This window comes from Columba livia, chromosome 2 (assembly GCF_036013475.1).
Source record: "Columba livia isolate bColLiv1 breed racing homer chromosome 2, bColLiv1.pat.W.v2, whole genome shotgun sequence".
In the NCBI taxonomy this organism is placed as follows: Eukaryota; Metazoa; Chordata; class Aves; order Columbiformes; family Columbidae; genus Columba; species Columba livia.
Window position 1 is genome coordinate 72425092 of NC_088603.1, and position 27852 is coordinate 72452943.

General features: G+C 42.2%; 1 protein-coding gene across 17 annotated transcripts in view; it reads right to left on the minus strand.

The window, feature by feature from the left end:
- FARS2 (phenylalanyl-tRNA synthetase 2, mitochondrial) overlaps positions 1–27852 on the minus strand; it is a 295038-nt gene that overhangs the window by 19953 nt on the left and 247233 nt on the right. For 14 of the 17 annotated variants that reach the window (XM_065052486.1, XM_065052483.1, XM_065052472.1 and 11 more), the window contains one exon: positions 11878–12216. The exons of the other annotated variants lie outside the window; for them this stretch is intronic. In XM_065052486.1, coding sequence (XP_064908558.1) covers positions 12078–12216 — 139 coding nt within the window. In that variant the 3' untranslated portion in view covers positions 11878–12077. Of the gene's footprint in view, positions 1–11877; positions 12217–27852 lie in introns of those variants that run through there. 17 annotated transcript variants of the gene reach the window in all.

A 27852-nucleotide genomic window follows, 5' to 3' on the forward strand; every position in this document is an offset into this window, starting at 1 on the left:
TAATGTCATGTGAGTCAGTTCCGTGGCAAGCATGTGGCTCCAGGATGACATGTTCAACACGCAAGTTCTCACCTAGATCACTTCCTTCCTTTTTCAATTGAAATGACTCCTCATGGCTGTCATCTAAGAAAGTCTAATTTTATGTGGGATAAACAATGCAGAACATCTGTATTCTAGCCACTATCCAACTATTTTCCTTTGATTTGTGACTAATTTTTTTTTTTTTTAAAAAAAAAGGAAAAGAAAAAAGAGTTGTTCTCCACATGAATGAAAACCAACATAGCTCACTTTAAAATGACAGTATTAAAACCAGTTAATAATATATTTCAGCTTTTCCAAATTGCCTTTTCTAGTTCCATACACAGACCTTACTATTTCAGATTTTCAGACTTTTCTCTTCCGATAGGGTTTGCCTCTTGTCTTTGCGAAACTATATGAGAGACGCCCCTTGTCCTCCAGGCATTCAGAGCCTGGATGTCAGGACTCACAAGAAGGAGATAAAAACTATACAAAGAGGCAGCCTTTGCCTGCAGCAGCCACGTTCAAGCATCAAGCACAGAGCATGATATTATGACAGGAACCAAACATCTAGGGCCAACAGCCTGGAAAATACAGCATCTGCTAGAAACCCTTCTTGAAAAGCCTCCAAGAGGTAAGACAGTGAGGGTGACAAGAGGCAAAAGAACCAGTGACATCATGACCAGTAGTGGTGACCTCATGTCCACCCTTGATGCCAGTCCAATGTGGCTCGGCTCAGGGTCATGCTAGTTCATTAGTTTTCTCCCTGCCCATCCAAAAGCCACCAGGGAAGCCAGGTCAATATTGTCAGACCCTGCTACCTTAAAAGCAAAGACGTGGGGAAAAGCAGTTGCAAAGGAAACTCATGCCTAGAGAATTCATCAACTAATTAAATTCTGCCAAACCAAAACAATTGTTTTATAGTTTCAATTACAGAAGTTATACTTTATATCCCATCTCAAACTGCTTCCCTGAGTTGCTGTTTGCCATTCAAACAGGTTGTTTCAGTCCACTGGTTGCTACATTTCAATGTCAGCTGCAGCAATCTTCCCATTGCATGGATGCACATGTGCACACCCCCAATCTGAAAAGTGCTCTTGGATCCTTCTGGACTACTGGGCTCTATGAAAATAAGTCATTACCATAATTATTACCAATGTAACAATTTTCACTTTCCCATTCGTGATGCTGTTTTCAAACAGCACCATTGGCCTAAGGAATTCTCAATCTGGCACTTTCTCTGACTATTAAATAAACCTACAGTTTTCTCTTAGTTCTTATTGTTAATCTTTTTGTTCAGCATTATCTTCCTGCTACCCTCTGTGCTTAAAACCAGTCAAAACTTGTTACAGAGAATATCACATCATAGGATCTAGAAATGGAAATGACTTATCAGATCACCAGTTCGTCCTTCTGCCAATTAATGCTTGCTCTCTGAAGTACCATTCCTAATGCTTTGTCCAACCTGGCTTTAGAAAGGACCAAGCAGTTGGGCTCCTGCCCTTGGGAGTCTGTTCCACAGCAAAATATATCTCACTGTCAGGAAATTTTACCTTACATTCAGCCTGACTGTCACACTATTAGCCCTTGTTATATCCCTGTGTGTCATGCTAAAAATTCCTCTCTTGCGCTCAGGAGAGTGGGAGGGTGTTCATACTCATCAGAGCACTACATGCCTCACAAACCACACATTTGTTAGTCATTCCTGAGCTAAGCTCTGCATCGTTTTTAATTTGAACTCATCTACCTGCACTTCTACATCTCTTGATCAGTTTTGTCACTCTCCTCCAAAAAACTTTCCAGATTTGTCAGTACCTCTCTGGTTATCGAGGGCCTGGTGTTGACTGTATCAGTTATTTTGGGATTTGGGACACCAGGCAAAGCTGGATGACAGGTCCAAACCAACCCAAAGCACGCTTTCTTTTTAACATAGTTAAACTGAGCTACTTGCCACAGGGCATGTATGACAGAAGTTTGCATGGGTACAAAGGAAAATAGAATAAGTTAATGGAAGAAAAAGAATGCATTGAGAGCTCCTTCGTACATGATCTTGTATTTAAGTGCCTGGACTGTCAGGCTATGGTCATCATATTGAGACAAGAAGAACAAAATGCTATTCGATAACTTGATGAAATGTTTTCAAGTTTGCTTACTGGTCTTTCACAAGAGGAGACGTGTTTCAGTCACCACCATGTGAGTCTTAGCTCTCATGGCACCCCATAAAGATACATCTGAATTAAGTTGCCCTGATGCAAGCATTGGTGGTGCACGCTGGCCTTGGTGCAGGGAAGGACAGAAGGGCGGAGAAGCCCTGTGGTTCTCTGCACCGTCATGTCTAGAGTGATGGCCCTGCAGGGCTAAGTCTTACCACTAAGAATTTTATCTTGTTCCTTACAGCAGATCCAAGGTACCCAAGAACTCCTCCTGACTGGGAATGTAAAGTCTTCTGGCAGACCAGGTACACTAAAGCCCCAGGCAGCAACTGTGTAGCTCCCGACATAGTTTCAGTACACACACCAGAGGTCCTTGCAGAAGACACATCGACAATGGACCAAGGTCCTGTGAATGTGCCGTCAGTTGCCCCCTCATCCTCACCCAACACACACTTTGAAAAGGAGAGAGGGGTAGGAAGGAGTGGGGAAAATTAAATACCCGGTGGCCCTCCCAGCTCCCTTTCTTCACTCTTTGCCTCTCAGTCACTGTTACAGTTCTGGTTTGATTTTGCAGATTCAGGTGGAGAAAGCATTCAGTGTAATTTATTAAATGGCGCTGCAATGCAGAGAAGCAGAGTAGTGAAGTGGGATCTGATCCTTCCCAGTGCTGCAAGGATCAGGTAAAGCACTAAGGTCTCTTCCTTCATGGCTGAAGGCACACACCACCTACAGAATGGGACTCTAGTACTGGATCAGAGGGGACACGGAGACACCTGGATTCGGGACCTAATCTGTGGCATCAGACAAAACCCTTAGCCTCTCCAGCCTTCAGTTTGCGTGTCTGATAAACGTGTATCATTTAATCTTCATTTGAAAAATGTTTCAAGATCCTTAAGATCCTGTGGGAAAGCTTATGGTTATTGTCACTATTAAGAAAAAATTCTCACATTCATGGTCACATTTGCCCCTCCTTTTTAGGTCTCTCACTAAGTGAAGCAGTTTCATAATAAGCCTACCCTACCCAATTCACAAGGTGTGCTTTTCCAGAGGCCTTTCTTGATGGTGCCCCATACACAGTGCCCTGGCATTCCTTACAAAATAATTCGATGGCCATGTAGGAACGGCCCCTGGGATCACCATGGCCTTCTGTGGACCTCATGATCCATGAGGATTGCACAGAGCCCTTTAACACAAGGTTTTCCAAATCAGGAAGACTACAAGAAGGCTTGTGGTTTGGCTCAACATCAGCCTGGACTGTATAGGTGCTTTCCAGGTGGAGAAGGCCATGTATGATGCCATCTGCATCTACATTAGACATATCGTCCCTTCCCTAGCGGTATGTAATAGCTGCTATTTGAATGCAGGGCCAACTGTCTCATGTGGATCATCTCATAGTTACTCATCACTGGGAAATTTCAGTATTTTTCTTTCTTTTCATCAAGTGTCCATTGAAACACCAACGCTAGGAGACGCACCACTATTCCTGGACAACCTCTCCTCCCACTGATCTCCTTCATAGCCTATAGAATATAGCCCTAGAGACATCATCCCTGGAGGTGTTTAAAAGATGTGTAGGTGAGGTCCTTAGGGACATGGTTCAGAGGTGGACTTAGCAGTGTTAGGTTAAAAGTTGGACCCAGTGATCTCAAGGTCTTTTCCAACCAAAATGATTCTACGAAAATGGTAGCAATCAACAGGCCCTATGAGTTAAGAGACACTTTCCCATCTGTTGCCCTGTCCTCTGCAGAACCTTTTCCTCTTGGCAGGTAACAAGGTTCCTTTCAAGGATGTAACTGATACATCTTACAGTAGCTCTCCTGAAACACACTGAGCTTCTCCTCCGTGTCCCAACAACAGGTCTCCTTCCAGGTGTCACCGGCAGCCTACCCAACTCCCTGGGCAGAAATGTGCTCATAGATGCATTGGTTCCTGCTCAGCTTGGCAAATCCACGATCACGCACAAGAGCCCTACAGAAGTCTGTGTTGCTCCTGCAAAAGCTCTGAGCTGCAGGCTGGGCTGTCTGGGCAACGTGGTTGGGCTGGCAGCTGTCCCAGCTACACAGGAGCAAGCAAGTGATGTGGAGGGCACCCCAGGATCTGGGTGCCTTCGAAGTCCTGACCCCCCTGGTGATACATTTCACAGTATCCCTAGCGATGCTTAACAAATCCAACATTGTGCACGGTCGAGGAATTCAGTCTTTGAAGCACCACAGAAGGTACTAGGGAACAGGCAGAGAATGTGCAGCCAGCAACTCCAGATGTGTGACCAAATAAAAAGGAAGCCAGAAAATTACCAAGCGATTTTCCAAACATGAATGAAAGAGCCTTCAGTGGCAAAGCTGTCCTCTGTTGGAGCCTCATGGGCTGCACTGATGTGGAAATGTTACCACTGCACAAGCCTGCCCTCTAGTAAAGATCAAAATGGACCTTTATTAATACCTTTTAAGAGGATAGGATTTTTTTTTTAATTAGGGCAGGACATTTAAGTAGTTCAAATTTCTTTTATAAAGCTGGCCTTTCTAGTAAGTCACCTTTCTTCCCACAAGGTGGAAAAAGCCCTGCATTGTCACCAGCAGCAGGTGTTACACAGGAGCCTAAAACAGATGCTAGGAAGTCTTTCAGGCTGAAAGGAAAACGTCTCAAGTGGGAAAGGGAGTTCTCTGCCCAAAATTCGATTGCTCTTTGAAGGGAGAGTGCTTAGAAGACTGTTGGCTCTCTGACAGCAGGAGGCATCAGAAAGTATTGAATTTTTCTTGGAAAAAGGTGATTTTCTGTGTATCGGAGCAAAACAGCAGGAGAGAAAAGTCTCTAATCACACAGAGTATGGGGAACAACAACTCTGCTTTTGTATCTGGAGCACAGAAATAAGGCTCGCATCACCCACTCTGACTGATTTTGCATGTATGTGTGTGTGCAGCACATGAATAACACAATTTGGAAAGGTGCTGAAGATCTCCTGGGCTACCCTCCTTGTTCAAAAATAAGAGGTAATGCTGCAATACCAGGAACAACAGGAAATCATTTCATTCTTAACCAAATTCAAATTTCTCAGTTTCTAGCAAGTGGAAAGGAATGAAAAGTGATTCAGACTATATAGCACAATAACACAGCAGCTTGTAAACACACACAGAAGGCTGCTGTTATTATTTACCAAAAATACATTTGTAATAATTTTCTGGGAGTATGTACAAGGGACCATGCTGGGCATCAGGTTCTTGCTAATACGCTGTCTCCCCTGTCTGAACTTTCAGTCAGGTTACATTTATTTTTGCTGACAACCTTCATTACAATTCTGCTATTTCTCTGCCTCATCTCCTAAAGAAGCAAGAGTGTGTGCAATAGCAATGAGTATCCATCCTTCCACTGTCAGCAATCTTCGCTGGCTTTTGAATCCCCTGGAATAAACCCATCCACGTTGGACTCAAAGGTGAGGGTCTCTGAGGCATCATGTTCTGGCAAAATTTGTGAGAAACAGCAGCTGCGTTTAGAGGAGAGACACCAACATTAATGCATGTGCACAGGGGTCATCAATTTGGCTTCCTTAGCCCCTTGGCCAGCCAGCCTGAAAGCCATCCAAGGCAGCTTCTGGCAAGGCACCAGGCACTGAGTGGGGCATTGTGGTAGAAAGGGGTGAAGAGCTGAGGTTTGGGGTCATGGGCAGGAGTTTAAATAACATTTAAGAGGCTGTAGAAGCAAAGAAGTGTTTCAGGGGGCCCAAGGAGGTAGACTGCCATGTACAGTGGGCATAGGACAGAAATATGAAGGCAATCAAGCTCCACTGGTGTTGCTGTGCAAGGCACAGTGTGTGCTCAGAGCCCCCACTGCCCAGGCAAGAGCTTCCTGATGGACATCAGGCAGACATCTGGAGAGATGTTTGGTGCTCTCATGTGACTCCATTCCTCCCAAAAGCACCCATCAAGCTGTTGAACACCCAACAAAAATGGCCTTGGAGTGGGTACATGAGGTTAGACCTTTGGCTGAGCTAAACCTCTGTCAACTCCCTCATGACTGGGAAGACACAAACCAACCTGCAGACCTACACTTCCATTCCCACACCGATTGATTCAATTCCTATACTGAGATCTGTCAATAAAGAACCCCGTGAATGACTATTAGTTTCTCTGTCACCAGTGAGTAAAGATTTGGCATGGGAATCAATAACCCCTTAAACTAATCATCAGTTACAACAATAACTGATGACCAAAAAGCCAGGCTGTGCATGCTAATTATTTACTATGTGCCCATGCAAAGGCAGGCAGCCAAACTCTCATCCGTGCTTCCTAGTCTCGACGTGGGAGGGAGGGTAATTCAGCATTTTGAGCCCAGGACATCAGAAGACGACTACTCCAGCCTCGCTGCTCAGTTACCCTGTGATCTCTCGCTAAACCTGCTCCCCTCTCCCAAAATGACACCAGTGTCACCACAGCCACCAAATGCCAGGCTTCAAAATGTCTCAGTGATTAAACATTTGGACAGATGCCCAGTGGGATTTTCAAACTTGCACAGACATTGACAAAATCCCACAAGCAGTTATCTGTATTTGTCAGGGCCTAATAATTTTTTAATCCTGACCCTTAGTCTCAATGTGCCTCATATCTGTGGATTGAGATGGTTACAGCCACTCATGAGGACACAGCGATTCCACTGAAAAATGGCTGCACAGGCACCACATCACGAGATGCATCTAATTGATGCTTAGCTGCAGCAAATACCAACACAGCGCTGCTGGCTGTATCATACTGTGATAGAAGTGAAGCTGCAGACACTAAAATAAAAAGAGAACAATCTACTGCCCATTTAAGTGGCAGCTGCTCCGCATGACCGCAGTGCTGCCCAGCAAATTACCGAGCAGGCAGAGGCACAATTCCCTGGACTGCATGTTAATCACCTGCATCCAGAGGGTGAGCACAGAGAGACCCTGCAGTAATGCAGTGTGGAAGTACAGGCTTTAGGCTGTGGTATAATAAATCTCCCTGCCTACAGTCTGACACCATTTCTTCACCAAAGTTATACTCAACTTGAATAGCAAGAACTGTAAGAGGAGGTAAGTAAAACTGAAATGAGAAAGCTAGGTCATGGCAGAAGTGATTTTAGGCGCGGTTTTCCAATTATAAAAGGCAGACTGAAACAGATTCTACTTAGTTAACGGTGGGCATAAATAGAATAACAGAGACCATCTGACAAAAGCATGAAAACTGCCAAACATGCGAGTGCATCAGATGTTAATGATGATCAAACCTTATACAACAGATTCTGGAGAAGTCAGTGCCTTCACCCAGCATATGCCTGTGCTCTGTGCAATCTCTGCAAGCATCTCCTGTGAGACACTCAGCTTAAAATTCAGATGGAGTTGCAATAGCATTTAAAAGCAAGCAGTAAATGCCAATGGCTGGTCGCCTGAGTCCCCTACAAATTAGTTCAAGGTCCTCGTCCTCACAAGATTTCTTCAGTTCTGGTGGCCCTTCAGAGACAACTTTCACGTATCTTAAAATTTGATCAGGATGTGTGTAATTCGTCAATATGGCCTGTTCTACACAGAAAGCAAACCTATTTTACAGAAACAGTCTTCTCTTAGCAAAGGCACACAGCGGACAATATCTGAAGATAACTCTGAGCTTGAAAAATATGGCTACTTATTTCAGAGCTGAAGTAGAAACCCATTTTCTCTCCCAGATGGTAACAATTCTGACGGAGATAGTTCAGCAATATCAACTAGCGGGCCTCAAATACCCAGCACAACCATTTTATATGCTCACACTGAATTTGAAAGAACTTCTTTCTGCATAAAACTACTGCGTGTGTTTGGGGTGGTGGTGGCAAGACACAGAGAGCTTCCTGACCTTGGCTTAACTAAAGTGCACTAGCCAACCTTCAGTCAACCCACAGTGAAGACAAGGTTCTTTAGTTTTACTCAAATATGAACTCAATGAGATGGACATAGTTCTGCTTTTTGGGGCAAGACTCCCTGTGTTTACTTCAACAGAACACCAATGATCCTGTCTTGGCCATGAGTTTTACCTGGGACAACTGAAATGCATTAGTCACTGCAGATAAAAACCACCAAAGAAACAGAAAGCCACAACTTCCATTTTTCCATTAAAAAAAAACCAACCAAACCTAACCCTTACATGAAATTATTCAAGGGCTGAGACTAATCTATCAATACTTGAGAAACACAATACAGCTCCACAGAGTAAGAAGACAGTAAACTCAGTGCTGAAGTATGGCCACCAACCTGCAGAAGGGACAGCAATTACAATCTCAATGGAAGGCAAACGACCACCACCAGTGGTTTACTAATCTGTTTTGGATTCTCAGTGCAAAAACCGCTTTCAGATTTGTGCAACTGTTTGATCATACCTGGCAATACTATGGCAGAGCTCACTGAAGTCTCAAGGGTAAAAACACAGAGCAATTTACTGCTTCTCTAGCTCACAACTCTTTTCCATTGCAGCACCTTTAACGAGAACATCAAAACCAGGTAAGTCTTAGTGCACTGTAAATTTGCTGCCAGTTTACTGTGAAGATCCCAAATGGTGTGTTAAAGCTAAATCTTTAGTCTTCCAGGAATCACAGCTAACTTCAAAACCAATGGCAACTATGAACAAAACCAGCACCCAGAACATTAAAACACAACATACTGTTCAGTCATAGAAATCTCCAGCCAGTTCTCCTGGAGATGTGTAGCTTCTTTTGCTACAATTGATTTTTTTCTCTTTTATTCAAGGATGCCGATATAAAGCCCAGCAGCAAACAAATAAGCACAGGCATTTGATAAAAACAAAAAGCAAGGCCTTGTGCCTGTCCCTACGCTAGTCAGTCAGCATGCACATTAATTACTCAAATGCTGGTTCTCCTTAGTCTTTCCACATGGCATGGTATCACTTCGATACTAGGAATTCACCCACCTTTACTAGATTTGTAGCCCATCCAAGACTGAGGGATGTTTATGAAACACACTGTAGAGTAGCAGAGACAAGCAAGTGAACCAGCCTTGGCAGCTACATTGCTCTTGGTCTTCAAGCTAGTTCACCTACCTTTGTGCTAAATACGCCTGAAGAAAAGCCAAATGACAGCTGAGGGTAGCCTTTCTTTGACAGCTGGTCAGTGGCTGTATCAAGGATCTTCCTCAGCCAAGTTTTCTATGCTCCCACCAAGGATCAGCCCTGCCCCTAGGATACTTTCAGCATCACATGCCTCTGGTCAGTGGAAAAATGAATCATGCCTATTACACCCTTAGATTTTCATGGGCTCTCTGTTGGTATCCACAAGAGACCATACAGTTTGAGAGTCTACCAGTGCTCATAGCAAATTTTCCCAGGAAAATTAAGGTCAGACTTTGAAGGGAAAGGCATATTTTCCGAAGAATAGCAGCATAAAAATGCAACTCTGATGTCTTTCAACCAGCTTTGCTAGTAGTGGCAAATTTTTGTCAGAACTTCGCCAGGTCTTTAGAGTACATTAGTCCTAGAATTTATACGACAAAGGCTTACCTAATGTAAACATGCCAAAGTATTCATATTATGCTCATAGCCAGCCCATCAGATTTTACAGGCCTTAAAATCCTTCATTTAATTAAATCATGCTTGCTCCTGAATAAGCTGTTTATTTTTTTAATCTTAATAGTTCACATTTTTGTCTGAAAGTTGCTGCCATGAACACCTGCTCCAGAAGATGATCCCATTGTATCAATGGGTCAACTTCAGGGACAGCTTCGCATTGCCTCCTTATCCTACTAGCCCATGAGGTTAATCTTTTAGGTTTCAAAGAATAACGTTGCTCCCTCAAGACTAGGTGGTTGGAGGGAGCCCCTCCTCACCAGAGTGCAGTTCACAGCCAGACACATCAAACACAACTGATGTTAGTGGCTGGAGACCGTCTGGTTAAAGAATGCCCAAGTTCCCTTGCAAAGCCAGACATAACAGTCTGTGGCTGCACTGACAAAGACTCATTGTGCAATTTTCTCCTCCTTGTTTTCCCCAGATTTCTAAGCACCCCAAATTGGCTGCTCAGAATGAGAGAAGAACTGAAGGATAGGGGGAGCAGAAAAGGGAAAATTTGATAATTAGTAGTTTAAAAGGGGAATCTTGCAATCTACTCCACCACAGATAGTCTCTTGTTTTACCAAGAGAATTAGTTCTTTCATACAGCAGGTAGGTTTTAGTAGCCTCTCCATAGGCAAACCCATCAATTAACATCCACATAATTTGCTGCTCCGTGTGGTGGCATCGATCAGGCCCTGTCTTGGAACAATTACTGCTCAGTGCAGTTCAGGTGAGTGCTCCTCCTTTTCAGTGGTCCTCACTGAGAATCCTGAAAAGGCAAAGGATGAAGGAGACAGAGAAACATCAAATGGGCTGGGCTGTATTTATGGATCTTAGTAGATCATGGTTTAAAAATAACCAAGTAGGTTCTTCTGGTGCCTAAATGGCACCCATCCTTTTTGCCTTGTAGGAAGCCTAGCATATTGTTTTCATAATCAAGTTATTTAGATAACACAACAGTGATTTAGATTAGGATTTGTTTACACAGCTAAATATGTTGAGTAATGAAATTAAAATGAGCTCTCTGCTTCTGTCACATCTGCAACAGTAACTGGCTTCTTATGGTTGAGCGCAAGCCTGCTGTACAGATGTTTCTTGATAAGGTATAAATCAATGTTAGATCCTGTTTATTGCAGTGCTTTTACTGCCTTCTTCCCCGAAGGAGGGAATGTTGCCTGCACAGCAACCAGATGCGACCTGCAAGACTATGAAACACCTTTACAAGCAAGAACAGGTCCCATATTCCATATCAGCATCTGCAATGGCTCATCAAATATTTATCAGACCCTTTGAACACTTCCATAGGTCCTAGCATCATACCACTTCCAGAATTTACTTATTATAACCTGCAATGAAAAAGCCAGGCATCCTGTTAAGCAACAGATGCCTGAAATAGTAGGAGATCCCATTTTAGTTTGGTTTCCTGCCTTAAAGGTCAAATCCCTGAGCACACACTGCTGCTGGAAAGATACTGTGAGAGATCAAGGCAGCTGCCTCTCAGGGCATGGTAGGGAAGTTTTTATCTTCTGCCAACCTGCCTCATGTGATATCAATCTTTTGGTGGCGACCGGGGAACAGACTTATCTTGCACTAGTGCCTGTGTGAGGAGAACTGAGACAAGGGAGCTCCTCACCTGGGGAAGGTGGCACAGCTCAGGGCACCTCGCTAAGCAGTTCTGCTCAGCTCTGTGTGAGCAGGGGGATCCAACAGGAAAGACTCATCAACCACCCAGCATTTGAAGACAGCCAAGCCTGGCCCCAGAACCACGCAGGTTCATTCTCTGTAGCAGATGAAAGCAATACCCAAGGGCTCTAAAGGTGAAACAGCCAGACTTCATAAGATGTACCTCTTGGAAGGTTTCTTGCAGCAAAACACGCCATTTCTTATTTTAAAAAGGCGGGGCGGGGCGGGGGGGGGGGAAGGATAAAATAGTTTTTCTTCCCTAAGTCAATCTGTGTCTCCGATTTGCTTCATTTGTTACATGGACAGAAGATCCTGTCAACACAGAAATATTGCCAAGTATTTACAGTTTAATGGAACCTAGGGACCAATTAACAACACAGAAAACCACCAGGCATTGTATTTCTTATCGTAACAAGAGGGAAATCTTACATTACTGCTGTTCCCCCATTTCTTAAAATAAAGCGCCAGCGCTTTGTCAATGATTTCTCAGTAGTAATGTTTATTATCTGGTAGTTTTACCATTGCATATTTATCAATCGTTTTCTACGTGCTAGGTTCAGTAACAAACCCCTCTCTTTACTTGTGCCTCCCATCTCAAAAAGGCAAAAAGAAAAAAACAAGAGAAAAAAGAAAAAAAAAAAGAAAAAGCAACTGTCATTAGAGCTTTGGACCAGCACTGTTAGAATCTGCCCTCAACCCCAAGTTCTCGAACTGCTGATTCTTCAATAGCTTGATGGATGCGATGCACCTCGTCCTGTGTTAAAGTCCTCTCCGGGTGGCGGTAAATGATACGGTAGCAATGGCTGACCTTCTTTGTCCTACAAAATATAAACCAAAAGAGGACTCATAAATATATGTGCCTACATATGCAAATACATGAGGCCAAACACTTACCCTCTGGACCATTTTTTATTTGCAGTCTAATTTTGTTCCTGTTGCTTGAAAATCACCTTAATGCTAAAATACACAGTCTGGAGAGGTGGGACTGAGTAGAATTTTAATTCTGGCAGAGGACTTTGCTGAAGTCCACCGAAGACCTCAGCTTGTATTGCAGTGTGGTAGCTTCTCACCAGAGCAAACAAGATAAGGAGAAGGATGATGCTAACACCACTGAGCTGCTGACACCACAGCTCTCTCATTTTGGTGTTAATGGGGCTGCCTTGAGGGAGCACTGCATACACATAACCCCCTGAGACCAGCAGGGCTGGTGCTGACAGGCACAAGGAAAACACCGTACAACCTCTGGAGAGCAATGCTGCTTGCTAATATAGGGCATCTCACAAACCTCACCACACAGGCTCCAGCCTGGGTGAGGAGACCAAACACGCAGCTGCAAACACAGAGTAAAACATTTATTTCCCAATTCGGGTAACTATTTTGCCTTTGCTGGAAGTGAGAAACAAGGACAAAACACATCTGAAGCCTCTGTTTGTGGGAGGACATGCAATGAGGGTGGCCGTCACTGCTGTCTGGCACAGGGAGGAAATCATAGAGCATCATAGAATCATTTTAGTTGGAAGAGACGCTCAGGATCATCGATCAAGTCCAACCACAACCTAACTCTAGCACTAACCTATGCCTCTAAATGGTTTGAGGCTTTAACCAGGGCAGTAAGTTTTTTACGCCTTTAACCTTGGCCCCAGTGAGGCAGCACTTCCCTCGGGGTGAGTCACACCGGCATATCAAGCCTTATGTTCCCTTTAGAAAGGGGTCTCTTGTGATCACAAACCCCCTTTTTTGCAGGAGCTGTTTTTGATGGAGGATGCAGGGTGACCCTGTCACTACTTACCACCTGCCTCAACATTGTAGTTTGGTTCTGCTTGCAAGACTTTCTACCTATTCAGTAGGTTCTGTGTGGTTGGAATGGACTCTCTTCCTTCTAGGCTGGGCAGCAACGTGCTGCCCTTGGCAGCCCCTGTTTCTCAAGTCACTGCGTTCCCCATCCAGGGCCTTGTGCCTGTTGAACAGAGGCACCTGGTGGAAGGGTGGTGAGTCACCACAGCTGGGACCCAAACCCTGGTTTAGGAGGCCTTATCCATTAGGCCACCAGCAGATGCACAGAGTAAAATTCCTGACTCCCTGCTACTCTGGAAAGGAAAAGGCAAAAGAGAACATGGAAGGAGGAACGATGGGCAAAAAATAATGTATTTAAGAGCCGCTGAGTTTGGCAAAGACAAGCTAATGTAAAACCAGGAGCAAAACAGTAAGTTGAATAAGAGAGCAAAATAATCTTCTCACTCTCCATTAAAAACAGGCTGGAGTACATAGCTCTTGGAAGGGGTATCTCTACAGTTGCAGAGCCTGAATTACTGAATTTAAATGGCAGTTGTGGCATTCTTTTTATTTTTAGTTTCAAATGGAGCCCATACAACATCTTCTTTCAAAGGCAAGCACACACTTCAGTGAAAGAAAGAAAATCTGAAGGGAAAAATAATGGGAAACCAGAGATCAAGTACTAGACAGAAGGATCTCCCAAGCCAGCACTTAACCGCACACAAAGGCATTCAGAAAGCTTCGGGTCATCTCTCTCCTGAAAATCGTTTCATGTTAGAAACCATGTTTATTATGACTATTTGATTAAAACTAAGGTTGTGCTCATACACAAAGACCACTCTCTCAAGATACTAATTTCAACCTTAAATCTTATTAGAAACTGGCACAGGTAGTTTTTATCTCAGAATAGCTATCTGATACCGACTTTGACCCATCATATGTGGGTGGGAAGCTTGCCCTGCTCCCACTGGCAGCTTACAACAAAAAGGTTATTTTAAATTAAAGCATTCAGCCTTTTTTGTGTGCTCTGAAGATAAAGCAAGTTAAATCTGCCTAGCATAGGCAAGGGCAAACTGCATTTCATAAAGTGTTAAGCTGACTGCAGTTAACTGCTAAAAAGCAGTCAAGAGCTTTCCCGGGGTGCAGGTTAAACGCTGTAGAAAAGTGATCTTCCAGAAAAGAGGGGGAGGTGTAACTGTGGAGAAGGTGTTGCTCTGCTCTGCTTCCACCTCTGCAAGGCAGGAGAGAGGACAGGCCTGGGAGAAGCAAGAAAATAGAATAATAGAATAAGAAGGGTTTGGCTACATGCTGCATTGTAAGAGAGAAATTTGAATAAGAGAGAGGGATAATGAATTTGGGCTCAACAGAAACCAGGCTGGCAAATACCTGAAATGCTTTTAATGGTGCCAAAACAACCCACCTGAACAAAAAACATTTGCAAATCGCTTTGGCTGAAAATCTATTTAGAAGATGTACAATCCTAGCCCTGATCCTGAAGTCTTGTGTATACTGGGAATCTATCACATGATGGAAAACTCATTGACACCATTCAATGTGATGTAAACACAAGTTTGTTTAATGTATTTAAGCTGTGGTAGGGATAGCTACAGCACTGTTTCTTCACTGGTCGTGGTTAACTGAAGGTAATGTTTCCTCTTGACCAACATGTTTGGTTACCTGCCTCCATCCTAGTGAGCAGCTCATTCATGAGGCAAATTAAATAGGTCAGAATAGCATGCAATAGTTTCTTGTGGGTCTTGTGGAAAACAAGCATCTTTAGGAGGCATTTGAACTAGGAAAGAGTAGAGGTCTTACAGAGCAACACCGCAATAGAGTTATCTAAACTGCAGCTGAAGTTAAGCATTGGTGCATGAGAAATAAAACAGGGGTTGCATTAAATGGTAATTCCGCTAATTTTAATTATAGCAAAAAAAAATTATATAACTAATAATACACATGGTTGGCTACAAATCACTCATGTGGCTGGTATGTGACATTTTTGTCCCACCCTTCAGCTAGGTTTATTTGTATCTTGGTTACTAATTAGAAAGACAGAGTATAATGGTTCAATGCTATTTCAAGAAAAGACACACTGCAAGTTTCAAAACCTTAAGCACTGTTTTCAAAGTAGTATTAGCTAACTTTTCAAGGGAGACAGGGAAGAGTACTTCCTGGCTCTTCCTGCCCCCAACACCTACCCCCTCCCTCAAACAAAATACTAAAACAATGTGATCAATCACTGCCGTCAGCTGCAACTGGAAACAATTATTGTCAGCAAATAATACGTTTGCTGATTGCCTCTCTTGCTTTCCTTTTGTTCTGCAGAGTCACAGAGTGTTTGCCTACCTTAAAGATGGCTCTGCTAATGCATAATGAATTCTCTCCTGCATGTCATGCTGCAGCCTGATGATATAGAAGCAGTAGCTCTTTATCCTGAGCAACAGAAAATTTGAGGCCAAAACCTAGAACAACAGCTTCTCTGGGTTAAAAAAAAAAAAGAATAATAATAAAAAAGAACCTTAACAGTGAGCACTTTGGGCTTTATTTACTTAAGCTGCACCACCAGTCACACAGACTCCTCTCCCATTAGGCTTCAGCTGATCTTAGTGTCACAAGTCTCCTCTGCACCAGCCTGTGGCTTTCAGGTAATGAAATGCAGTGAATAGAGTGAAGCATTGCTCAAAGAGAAAAGGAAGACAGGGATTTATTCTGATGCTGTAGGAGGAAACAAGAGCACTGTGAGCAAACACTGGAGTGAAACAATGCTTAATGCTCTTTCACGTTTTTTTGGAGGAAAGAGCTTTGCCTCGTGATTTTCAGGAATTGGCATGCAGCCGGCTCCACGTGCATGGGAGCTGCTCACCGCCAGGTCAGATTTGCTGGACGGGGCCAACCTGAAGGTCAGTGTACACATTTCGATATTTCATCCTGATATCTGAGCACAGCAAGAAATTAAGGAGCCCTAATCTGCCACTAGTTGAATAAAACAAACACGAAAGCAACCTTTCACTGGGACCGGGGCTAGAATGAAAGGGTATGTTACACAATAAAAACTAATACCTGTGTGTTAATAGCTTTCCCTGCTTAGAAGTCCACTGAAGGATGTTTTAAACACAACTTGGCTAGAAAGCTGATCCCAGAAGCTATCAATAGCAAACCACCTAAACATACTGGGGAATCTGTGTCAGTGGTTAGATCAGACTAAGGACACAGAGTCATTTGGTAATCAAGAGGTTGCCTAAAGCATAAAGGCCTGGTACTGGCATTTGTCTCAACCACATGCAATACCTTAATAAGAATGAAAATTTCTCCATCCTGCACTTGAAGAACAAGACAAAAGGGACAGCAGTGAGTGGGGAAACCCCCACCTTCTGCTTTCCATCTGTCTTAAATAAAGCACAGAAGATTCTATAGGGAGGTTACCCTTACTCTTATGTGGTGAGGGCAACACAGAACCAGACATTTTTCTACTAAGCTGGATTTACTTTGAGGAACAGAAAAGTAGAGATCACAATCTCCTTGCAGCGTCAAGGAGCGCATAAGAGAACTATCTCTTTTGTACTCCAAGCAGTGCACTAAGCAGCACTGCTCACCACCATATCTATATCGCACCTTTTCCTACAGAATATTATTTAAAATGAAAGATCTACACATACAGTAATTATGAGATTATTTTCTCTCTGTTAAGTGAGTCGTGTTAATGAGGTTCTTTAAGGGTCTCCCAACTCCCGCCATAGCAGTTTGTATGCTATATCCCCCCAAAAGATTCATCATGTAATTGCCTTACTTAAACCTTCACAGAGTACTCAATGACCCCCACATGCTTCACAGAGATCATGTAATGCTCTGAGTATGCACGGAATGACCTCGGGGAAGAGGTTGTTTTGTTTGCAATGATGTCCTAAAAGGGACAATGATGGGAATAAAGGAAAATACTGTCTGATGTCACTAGCATCATAGTTGCCAAAGCCAGGCAGAGAGCACAGCTTTGATTCTGCTTTGTGGCTCCAGCAGTTCCAGAATGGTTCATGTTCTAAGTGGAAATGGGGAAGAATATTAAACTGCATGAAGAAGAAGATATAAATACCTTTTCCTTTTGTTTCACGCTTTCAAACCACATCCACCACTGTGATAGCAGGCACAACTGCTAAATGTCATACTATAAATTCTAAATTGACAAATAGCACTCTTTGCTAGGAACCACATAATGGAAAATAGCAAAAGGCTTGTGCTATATACCTTACTGTCAATGGCAAATAATTCAATTACCATGGTGATATGCTCATAGAATATCGCAGTAATTCTCTGAACAAAGGCCTTTCCCAAAGATGCATTCTCCTCAGTCCTTTCAAATGCTAATACTCAATTCCTCTGGAAGACCGTGTTGTATACAACAGCATATTTTTAAAAAATGGACATGTTTCTGTTTAAGGTGATTCTGATGTTAGTGAAAGGCACTAGCTCACCTCCAGAAAAAAGAATTGTTTTAAACCCACAGAAAGCAGGGAATGGTCATTTCTGTCTAACACCTTTTCCAGCTGACACCTGGCAGAAGGATGGTTCAGCTTCAAAGACAATTCTGGTCAAGATGACCATGCTGAGACGGTCAGCTTTATCTGACCACTGTGGATTTTTCTGGTGGTCACTTTAAAAGAGATGCAGTTCACTGACAGACAATAGGACTGAAATATTGTTCTTCTATTTCACAAAGTTGAGACACTAATGGACTTTTTGCTCTTTTCTAATTGGACTCGTAGAAATCTTTATCTGAATACCAAACCCTGAACCTGCTTGGCCTTTTCATTCTTTCTTTCTTTAATATTAATTCCATTTTAAGCTTTTGTCTTAGTGTAGGAAAAAAAGTGAAAATTCTGTTAATAGCCAACTTATTGAGACAGATAAAGAACATGGTATGGGATGCAGTAGCAAAGGACATAAATAACACTTGCAAGTTAAGATAATGAAAGGTAGATGAAAAATGAAAGCACTCGGAAACTTTTCAGCTTCTCAGTCACTGAAACACTGTTGAACAGCCATAAATAGGATCTAAGCCATTGTCAAGTATCTGAAAACATTGGACTGGTTAGAAAGTTTTGATCATGATTTTCCTTTTCTACCTGAATCTATCACCTCATTTCTTACATGCAGGAAGAGATAAAAACAGATATACACTGAAAAAAAAAATAATCGTAAGCATCACCTGAAAGAGAAAGTCTCCTGGCTGTTAGATGTACCCACTAAATGTTTAGTGAAACAATTCAAGCAATTACTTGTGCTTTGGCCCAGCACTGTGGCCCCAAATTACCTTTTCTCATGTCACCAGACCACCTCGGTTTGTTGATCTATGCCAGCAAAAGAAGAACTAATGTGAGTGGTGCAGGGCCTTTTTCCACCAGCTCCCAATCCCAAGCAGGGGAAATTCCTGTAAACCAGCTGAGTTACTCAAGAAACGGAGAGAGTATTTCCCTTGTGCACAGTTACAGTTGTCTCAGTAACCAGCCAACGACTCAGTCAACCCATCTCAGATCCAAGCACTTCCTATTAAAAAGCTCTTAAGCCTCACAGCATCAAAAGTAATGGAATCCATTACAGGCAGACAACGATGAAATATCACTAGGGTGAAGAATAAGGAGAAAAATATCATTCTCTGTTATACCCAAAGAAAATCCAAAGTCCCCACAGGATCATAAGCTAACTGTGACACAGACTTTTGCTGCCATAGAAAGCCAGAAAAAAACTGCAAAGCCTTGGGGTTTGGGATTGTGTCTTTTGTTGTTTTTGGTTTTAATACAATGACTCATTGATTCCTTGAAGAAAGCAATGATCAGTGGTCATAAAGCATGTATAAACCCCATTCTCAGGGGGATGGATTCAAGCATCAGTGATGACTGCTTGTTCTCCAGTCTCCCTCTCTTTGGGAAAATCATCTATCAAGCACAGGCAACAGAATTCCCATCATATCTGACCTACACCAGTACTGAGGAATCCATTCCTTGTGGATTTAAACTTGGATGTGACTGGGAGTTCTCCCTCTTGTAAGATGAACTTTGTGTTCTCAGTTCACACGGGGCCTACTCAATTTTTAGGGGCTCACCACTCCATCTAGTGAGACAGTTCGAAATCCTGCTCTAAATCCATGAAGATTCAAGAGTAAGCTAGAGGCTGAATATCTTCAAGACTTTGCTTGCTGTCAGCATAGTAACCCTGGAGCATTCATCATATGCCAGATAGATGCAACGTTATGCACTTTTAATGGAATGAGTCTCTCAACTTATGGAGGCTAAGGCTTTCAGGAATAAAAGAAAGCCGTGCAGCGGCCACACACACAAAGATCAGAAGGTGTGCAAGCCTGTGAGGCTCAGAATAGGGTACATACCATATTTTTTCTTCAGGGTTATCACTATGACAGATACAAGGACTGCACAGGTGGAATAAAGATAGGAAAAAGTAAACTTTCCAATACAAACACAGAAATACAAAATCTAGTGAAATAACTTCTACCGATTCCAGCAGCAAACAAGAAATGGTTGTTTGGTTAAACACTTGAGACATCTGATTTTACGATAGAAAAATAATTGGATGCTGAAAGTAAGTGGGAAAAAGCGACAGTCTCAGAATCAGACAGGACAGAATAGCTGTTCTGTGTACAGCACAGGGTTTTATTTTGCTTCACTTTCCCTAGGTTTGACTCAAAAGGTTTTGTGTCAAATGCTTTTCAAAGTTTAATCATGTTTTCACCAAAACAAAATGCAAGGGCTAATACTTTTTGTTACTTGTTGTTTAAAAATTAACCACTAGAGACTTAAACATTTGTCAGCCCAGCAAACAAAAGAACAAAATAACTCGATTTGGATATTGTGGCTCATGGGGACTGCCATATAAGATTCTTGACTTTCTCCTTCCCTATGTAGTTCAGAACCCAAGGCAGGACTACATTTCCCATGAGAGGCCAAGGCCAGAAACTCCTATGATGGATCACCTCCCCTCTCTGGACAAGAAACTTGGGTGACATAGCTGATAAGGAATCAGAGCATATTGAGAAGAACAGAAGCGTGTGATACCTGGAAGTCCTGGCAGCTGAAGCATTTTGGCTGCTAGCCAGAAATTCTGACAGAAAAATGTACATTTTCAGCAACTAAAACAACGACAAATCCACATATTTTCTATCATTGCTGGCTCTCCCACTTCTTCCACATTTCTCTTGACCTCCTAAATCCCTAGGAATTTAATGGTGGAAAGAAGTACCTCCAGCAGCAACAGGCTCTGGGGGTCTGGTAGAACTTCATGACTTAGATATGTCATTCACAATGCCCTGTGCTCTTCCAGGGCAACTGGCTGGTACTGGAGCAGGTCAGGGACACAACCTGCTTGCAGAGAGTAACTCTGGAAGACACACTGTGTTTGCTTAAGTTGTTTTGCTTCTTGTTTGAAGACATTGTATTTGTCTCCCTCTGAGCAGTAGCCTACGAGGAAGAGGATGGCAGAGGCTTTGGTCCTTCTTCTGTCAAACAGCAACATTTATGATTCCATCATGGGTCATTAGCCAGAACAGTATCACTTAAAAGTTTCCAATCATTGGCAACTGAAATGCCATCTTGAAGCACTTAAGAGCAACAACCTATCTCAATACTATGAACAAATCCAACAAGAGAGGTGAATTTGGACTCTTTCAAATGCTATCTAAAATATTTATAGTAAAAATGTTAAGTGTGATACCTTTTCAGTTCCTCTGAGTGAAAGATCAAAGAAAAGAAGCATAAATATTTAGCAGTTTTTTCCCCCAACTAGATGTTAATACTAAAGGCTACAAAAAGTATTACTAAAAATAACATCACTGTCAAATTAAAACATATTTCATAATCGAGTAAAAAGAGAATTTATATGAGAATTTAAAACAATTCGTTCTAAGAAATGAAGATAGATGGGAGTGACAGCCAGTTCAAAAGTAACTCCATTGAGCACTGGCAGAAATCAGGGTCTACGAAGTCACGTGGCAGACAAGTGCATGGGAAGGACTGGATGCTGTTTCAGGTACTTGCATAGATTTCATCCCTGAGATTCATGGTTTTGTCCAGGAGATAGGTGTTTAAGTTCCCTTTACGTTTGCTGAGAGTTGAGGTAAAGAGGGACATGGCTCCGGACTCAGAACAAGAACGTAAGTGATTATTCCAAGGTCACATGGTGAATGATGACAGACGGGGGACTTAGCTAAATGTAGACCCTTTGAGTTATTCTTCTTTTGAGTTACTCTTCTCCCCTGACACACACTTCCAGACACCCTTCTTTTCTTCAAATTGTAAAGCAGCCCTGAAAACAAACAGGCTGCAGCACGAAAAAGCAACTCATCCCATATACAATGGACAGGACAGGGTAAAGTGCAGAGCCAACATAAGGATAAGTAAATGTGCTGTTTGTTAAATGACAAACTAGTCCCAAATCAGGAAAAAACAGGAGGCAGGGAAGAAGAAGGGAGCAAGAAGAGATGAGTTAACCAGAGACCAGCTGACAGGAGGGACCTAAAAACTGAAAGCAGAGGTTAAAGAAATCACTTGCCTTTTTTGTGTAAAAGCAACAAATGAAAAGCACCTGCCCCCCTGAGCAGCCTGCAGCACTAGAATGCAACTTGAAAACATTTGTTCCTCTGTGTGTGCAAACATAGAGGGGTTCTCAATGGGACTGCTTCCAGTATCTGTTAAACCTTGTGGAAATTCTGCAGCTGCTTGCACAATTAAGTGGTGTTTACTGTCTCCTTCCAGCCCATGCCTTACTTTTCCTCTCAGAATTGTCAGGTTTTATAAGTGTTAATCTGGCTAACTGGATTTGTTTTGGAGATGCAGAAATTCCCCACTTTCCCTCCCTAAGGGTAGTGTGGTTCCACACAGACAGTCACAAGAAACCTGTTCTCATCACTCCTCTGACAGTTGCTGCCTTGGTAAGACAACTCCGAAATAAGTCCTCAAAGTAAGGATAACTACTGGCCAGCAGATTTAACTACTATTAACACTCAGGAAAACTGTCTGCCTGTTAAATGTTTCTCTTGTTGGTTCCCATTTGTGCAGGTAATGCATTTAGACCACAATGACAGACAAACAACCCATGTCTTGTTGGTGAGATTTGCCTGGTTATTTTGAATATAATGATGGGGGAAATGTCCCAGCACCATTGAAACTAGCCAGATGATGACAACATATACCAATCAGGTGCACTGGCCAGAACTTTTACAGCTGTCAAAATGAGCATCAATTTGGAAAACTCTAACTGCCACATTTGGCATCTTGCCGCATTAATATTATAGACACTCATGAAAAAAAACAAATTAAAAGACAAATGTGAATGTGATACGATGTATGCATAGTGAATGTCTCCTATGGTAAGAGGATATGAGCATCACACAATAAAACAACATTTGGGCATGAAGACTAAAAGGTCAGGGAACAAAATGAGATGCATTATTCTGTAAGTACCATGAAATTATTGTTCTGCTGCTCCAGAAAGGAAAGAAAGGCATTGAGATATTATACTAGGAAGATCAAAATACCGTTTTTGCTAAGACTTTACTAAAAAAGGCCAAATGATCCTCTCACTAGCAGGAACTAATACCAGCAAAGAAGGGTAAGATTTCGTCCCCGAATGGGGAATACCAGGGAACACTAGGGTAAATCAAATGTTCTCAAATTGTCTAAGAGATGAACTTTGTCCTAAAACACTTTAGGAATGACCAGAGGAAATCTCAGAGCTCTTTGAGAGTTCATGGAAGACAAATAAGGTACCAAATGTTTGGAAAGGGTCAAAAAGAGCGCTTAATTTTGAAAACAAATGAACAAACAAAAATAACAAAACAAAACACACAAATGAACACACATCCCCAACAAACAACCAAACAGCAAAAAAAACTAAAAATAACCACCACTCCCCAGAAAAACACCCCAACAACAACAAGTGTGTGTCCCCCCCCAACTAGGAAGCCATGGAAGCTATATACCATTTGCTTTTACTTTACATTCCAAGAAAGATTCAGGTGCAGACAACCAAACCACTTTTAAGCACACAATGGAAATTAAAAAAGACAAAAAATAGAGAACATGGAGCAAATCTAGTCAAAACAATCTAATTTCCCACTATAAAGGGGTAACAGGATGGTGAATCAATAATCAATAAACGAAACAATAAATTGCAGGAAGTAGCAAATACTATAGGGGACAGGTGCCTGTGCAGGGGTGTGTATGTGCATATGACACATATATTCATAGCCAGCTAAACCAGAGAAGAAAAAATGGGCTAAGATCAATATGACACAAAACCTGGATCCATTGGGAGTTGCAAGCAGTTTCAGGCAAAGTTGAAAAATCTTAGGAAAAAAATTTAAAAGTTACAACAAAATACGGAAAAAAAGAAAAAAAAAAAAGAAATCCAGTTTGTAAAATTAGGTAGTAAAGAATCTGCCTCCCTAAACGTTTTGCCTTTGAGGCAGTTGCATGACGATAGATGAGAAAACTGGTGATCAATATCATTATTACTAGAAAATGATACTCCAAATGTTTGCTAATAATTCATAGTTTTTGGAAGCAGTTATCCACAGCTCGTAGCCAAATCCGAAGGATCTTTCTTGCAGGGTTCTTCATCCTGGTTCCCATGTGATGGAATATTTCCATCTAATAATGGGTTAGATGATGCAGCAGAAAGGTTTGTTAGCCGGGAAATTACATTAGGCTGGGTAAAATAGTAAATATAACTGAGGACAAGACTAAAATAATCTTGACTGAAAAATCTGAAGGATACATTTCAGCCAGGACAAGTGTAAGCTTCTGTATTTTGCCAAAACCAACTAGCTGCATGCACAGAGGATGAAGAACAACTGGGTGTAAAGCAGTGCTGCACAAAGCATCAGACAACTGCACAGATTCACGAGCCAAAGGTGAATTCATGATGTTGCTGTGCTGCTTTAAGCTTAGCAAGCCCCAGCCTGGGACAAACAGCTGGAATGCAGCTGGAGTGACACACCCCTGCCCTGCTCAACACTGCTACCAGTTCAGCTGAAGTACTCTTTCCACACCTTGAGAAAGATGCGAGGCAATGGGAGGCAGATGACTAAGGGAGCAATGACAACATGCAGATGTCTGGATAACACAAATTATAAGGAGCGACTGAGAGAATGCAGGTTGCTCAGCCTAAAGAAGAGAGAGCAGGAAAACATCCTTCAAACACATGAAATGCTGCAGCACAGAGTTAGGTAATAATCTGTTCATCAACATTCACAAGCGGCAGGAGACGAAAGTAATGAGCTCATATTGCAGAAATGTTCAGCTTGAAAATTCACTTGGAAAAGTGGTGAGGTCCCCAATGCTGGAAATCTTTAAGGACTGGTTATACAAGTGTCTGTCAGGAATGCTATAAGTAGAGCTGATCCTGTTTTGGAGTAGGAGGATGAACTAGGTGGCAGTGCTCTTCAACTCTTTAGCATAAAATAATATTTAACGGTCTCTAAAATGCAGAAAGTTACTTGAGTAGCAAAGATAGCTCCTTGTAGCTCCACCTGAATACACGTGTATTTGTTTATCCCATTGCATTAAAAGAAGATGGGGAAAAATGTCCAGTTCAGGATGCCAAGGAGGTAGGAAATAGGAATAATTGCTGCTACACCTGGCAAAAGAGCTCTGTGTTACCAACACTAGATTCCCAGGAGATACAGCAAACAGGGAAAAACTTTTGAAGGGTAACAGCAGAGACCAACAGATTGAGAGGGGAAAGGAATCCCCTGAAAATGACATCATCTCTTTAGACTATCAACCCTGCATTATAGACTGATGTTGAAATACAGCAGACAGGAAAGCAAAATGCTGCTGCGATACCTTTCACTGCCTAAAGCCAAAAAAAACCCAACCAAAAACTCCAGAAAAAGTTCACTCTGTAAGACAGCAGCCCACAGGGAGAATGTCACTCAGCTGCTTGTCCCCTTTGCTTCAGTGCTGAGAGATGCCTTAGGAAAGCTCTAAGGAACAGCCACAGAAGATGCTGCAAATCCTTGACAGGCCGAACTGCATCTTTCTCTTTCAGGCCTTTCTGAGTTTATATCAAGAGATTAACCCTTTGCTTTCAGCTTTCCAAGTTCACGTTCAAGCCCAGGCAATCTTTAAAAAGATTAAGTCTTTCTTCTACCTTAACAATGTTGCAAACAAGCCTGTTGGAAATCTGCACCCCAAGGCAATTTGGGGAAGTCCCGCAACCAGGAGACACCTGAGACACCAGTCCTTGAATGAAGGCTGGTTGGGTCTGAGAAGGACAATAGCTCTGGAGACTGTGGCCTTTTGACAAAAGTTTATTAACTTTATGCCCCATTGCAGGTAGAGACAGTGAAAAACAGAGAGGAAATGACATGTCAAAGGACATTCTGCAGATCAGCTAATCTCCTAACAATAGAAATACACAGAAACATAATAGAAATCTCACCTTATGGGGCTCCAATATAATGCTCTGAATAACCAGCCATGTTTACCCTGTATTTGTACATGTTATCCTGGCCTCCTCAATCTCACTTGCTGTTCTGTATTCACTTATTGTATCTCTTCCTTATGTATAGAATAGCTGCGAGGAAGGAGCTGCCTTTCATTTTATCATCTACGTACACTGTATTTTGCAGCAGAGAATGAGAGGCCACAACTTTGCTACAAGGAAAAATAACCTCTATAAGAATAAGTGTGTGTAAATGTATATATACACTCACAGCTATTGCTGCAAAGGCTACGTTTTTATTAACGTTTGCAAGTTTGCTTGGATGGATAAGATCACCAGTTTCAGGCAAATCTTGATGTTCACTGAATCTTTTTCAGGGATTAAATGTTGATCTCATTAAAGTTCCATTGCATATGTGTTCTTTCATTCTCACATGAAATATGAACTTGCCAAGGAACAAATAAACTATTTATGACTTATGCCTGTACAGTAACGAAAAATGGCTTAATGGGGGCATGTACTACTTTGAAAGTAACGCAGTCTGTTTTTCTCTGAACTGGAGACTCCCTTAAACAGGTTTAAGACATATACTCTCCTTTCTCCTCAAAAAAAGGATCAAATTCTTGACACGATTGTCCAAGTCATAGCAGAAAGACTCACATAAGGCAGGCTCCTGCACCACAGTCCCACATTATCTGCCTTACTTGTAGGTAAATTGGCATAGGTTGCACGCAGCTGCACCCAGACAGCAACTATAAATCCAGATAGCTGACTGAAATGAACACAAGTTATTCTTACATTACTGACTTTAGAAGAGGAGACTGATATTCATTATACATAAGATGCAGCAATTTGGTGGCATGACCTTAAACACCACCATCTCTGCTAGCAGATCTTCTCCATCTGGACTACAGTAGCAAACAAGGCAGGAGATGTTTCTTCTGAGACTACAGGTGGCTACATCAGAATAGTCACTTCACCAGGTATCACCTGGAGGTCTCACCATTATGATCAGCAGAGTTTGTTCTCTACTTTGCATAATTCTTGTCACACCTAGCCAGGATGGCTGGTGTTCTAACACTGGTGTTTTGAAACAGACACAGTACCAAAGAACATGAAAAATTATTAGGCACCACTGCTGAGATGGTTGCAATGCTACTCATCCTCCCATCTGAATCATCTCTCCACTTCACTCACACGCACAAATTCTTCTCCTCAGACAGTGACACCATCTCTTTGTAGAGCAGACACCGATGCTGGGTGTGTGGATTCAGTGAGGCAATGTAACTCCTTAAAATGAAAGAGATGTCAGAGGAAAAGCCCTTAAAGAAGAAGAGGAGGAAGACTGCAATATCCCTGCGACATTTTGCACTGTAGTCTCTACTAAAATGTGAAGACACAGAGACACAGTTTGGACAACCCAGTAAGACTGGATTGCTGAGCAGCATGAAGTAGACAAAGGGTGACAGACACTTGCAGATCTCACTTCTGAAACCCATACGCTTTTCATCCACAGGATTCAATCAGTATCATACCTGATGCTATTGTGATTTTACTTTAGCTTCCATATGAGGAAAGGTTAAAACAATCTGATCCTTCACTAGGATTAACCTACCACTGAACCTCAACCATCAGACTGAAGCATAGGTTGCATGGGACAGTTATAGGAAAGTCAAAACATTAATAAGCACTTCCAAGCTGGATGAGAACTTTCTTATATTTCTAGCACATCTTAACTGGCAAGGGAAAGCTTAGTCTCTTGTGTCCCAACAAATCACAGTTCTGATTCTCTATATCCCACAAAAAACATCACAGAAACTCCACAGGAAAGCAATGAAAGAATCTGGATCAGGCTCAGCATTCACCTGCAAAGCTCATGCTTAAATCCATACCATGCTGGATCAATCTTTGAGTCTATTTTTTTTGTTGTTGTTTTTTTTTTTTTTTTTTTTAAGTTTGAGTCTCTATCTACTTTCTTTTCCTCAAATAACTGTGTGAGCATTTCAGGTGCACATGGGTGAGTCAATAAAACTGAGCAGCCATGCTGCATGCACAAATCCTTCTCCAATCCTGTCTCCAGGTGCTTCTCCCTGCTTCTCAGATTTATTCTACTGTACTAAACCAGAGAAACTGCCTGAGTGGCTTCATGTGTGATGAACAATACTATCGAGCTGGTGTGGTTGAAAAATGACCAGGTAGAAAAAGAACCTAAGAGTCCCAATCTGATTCAC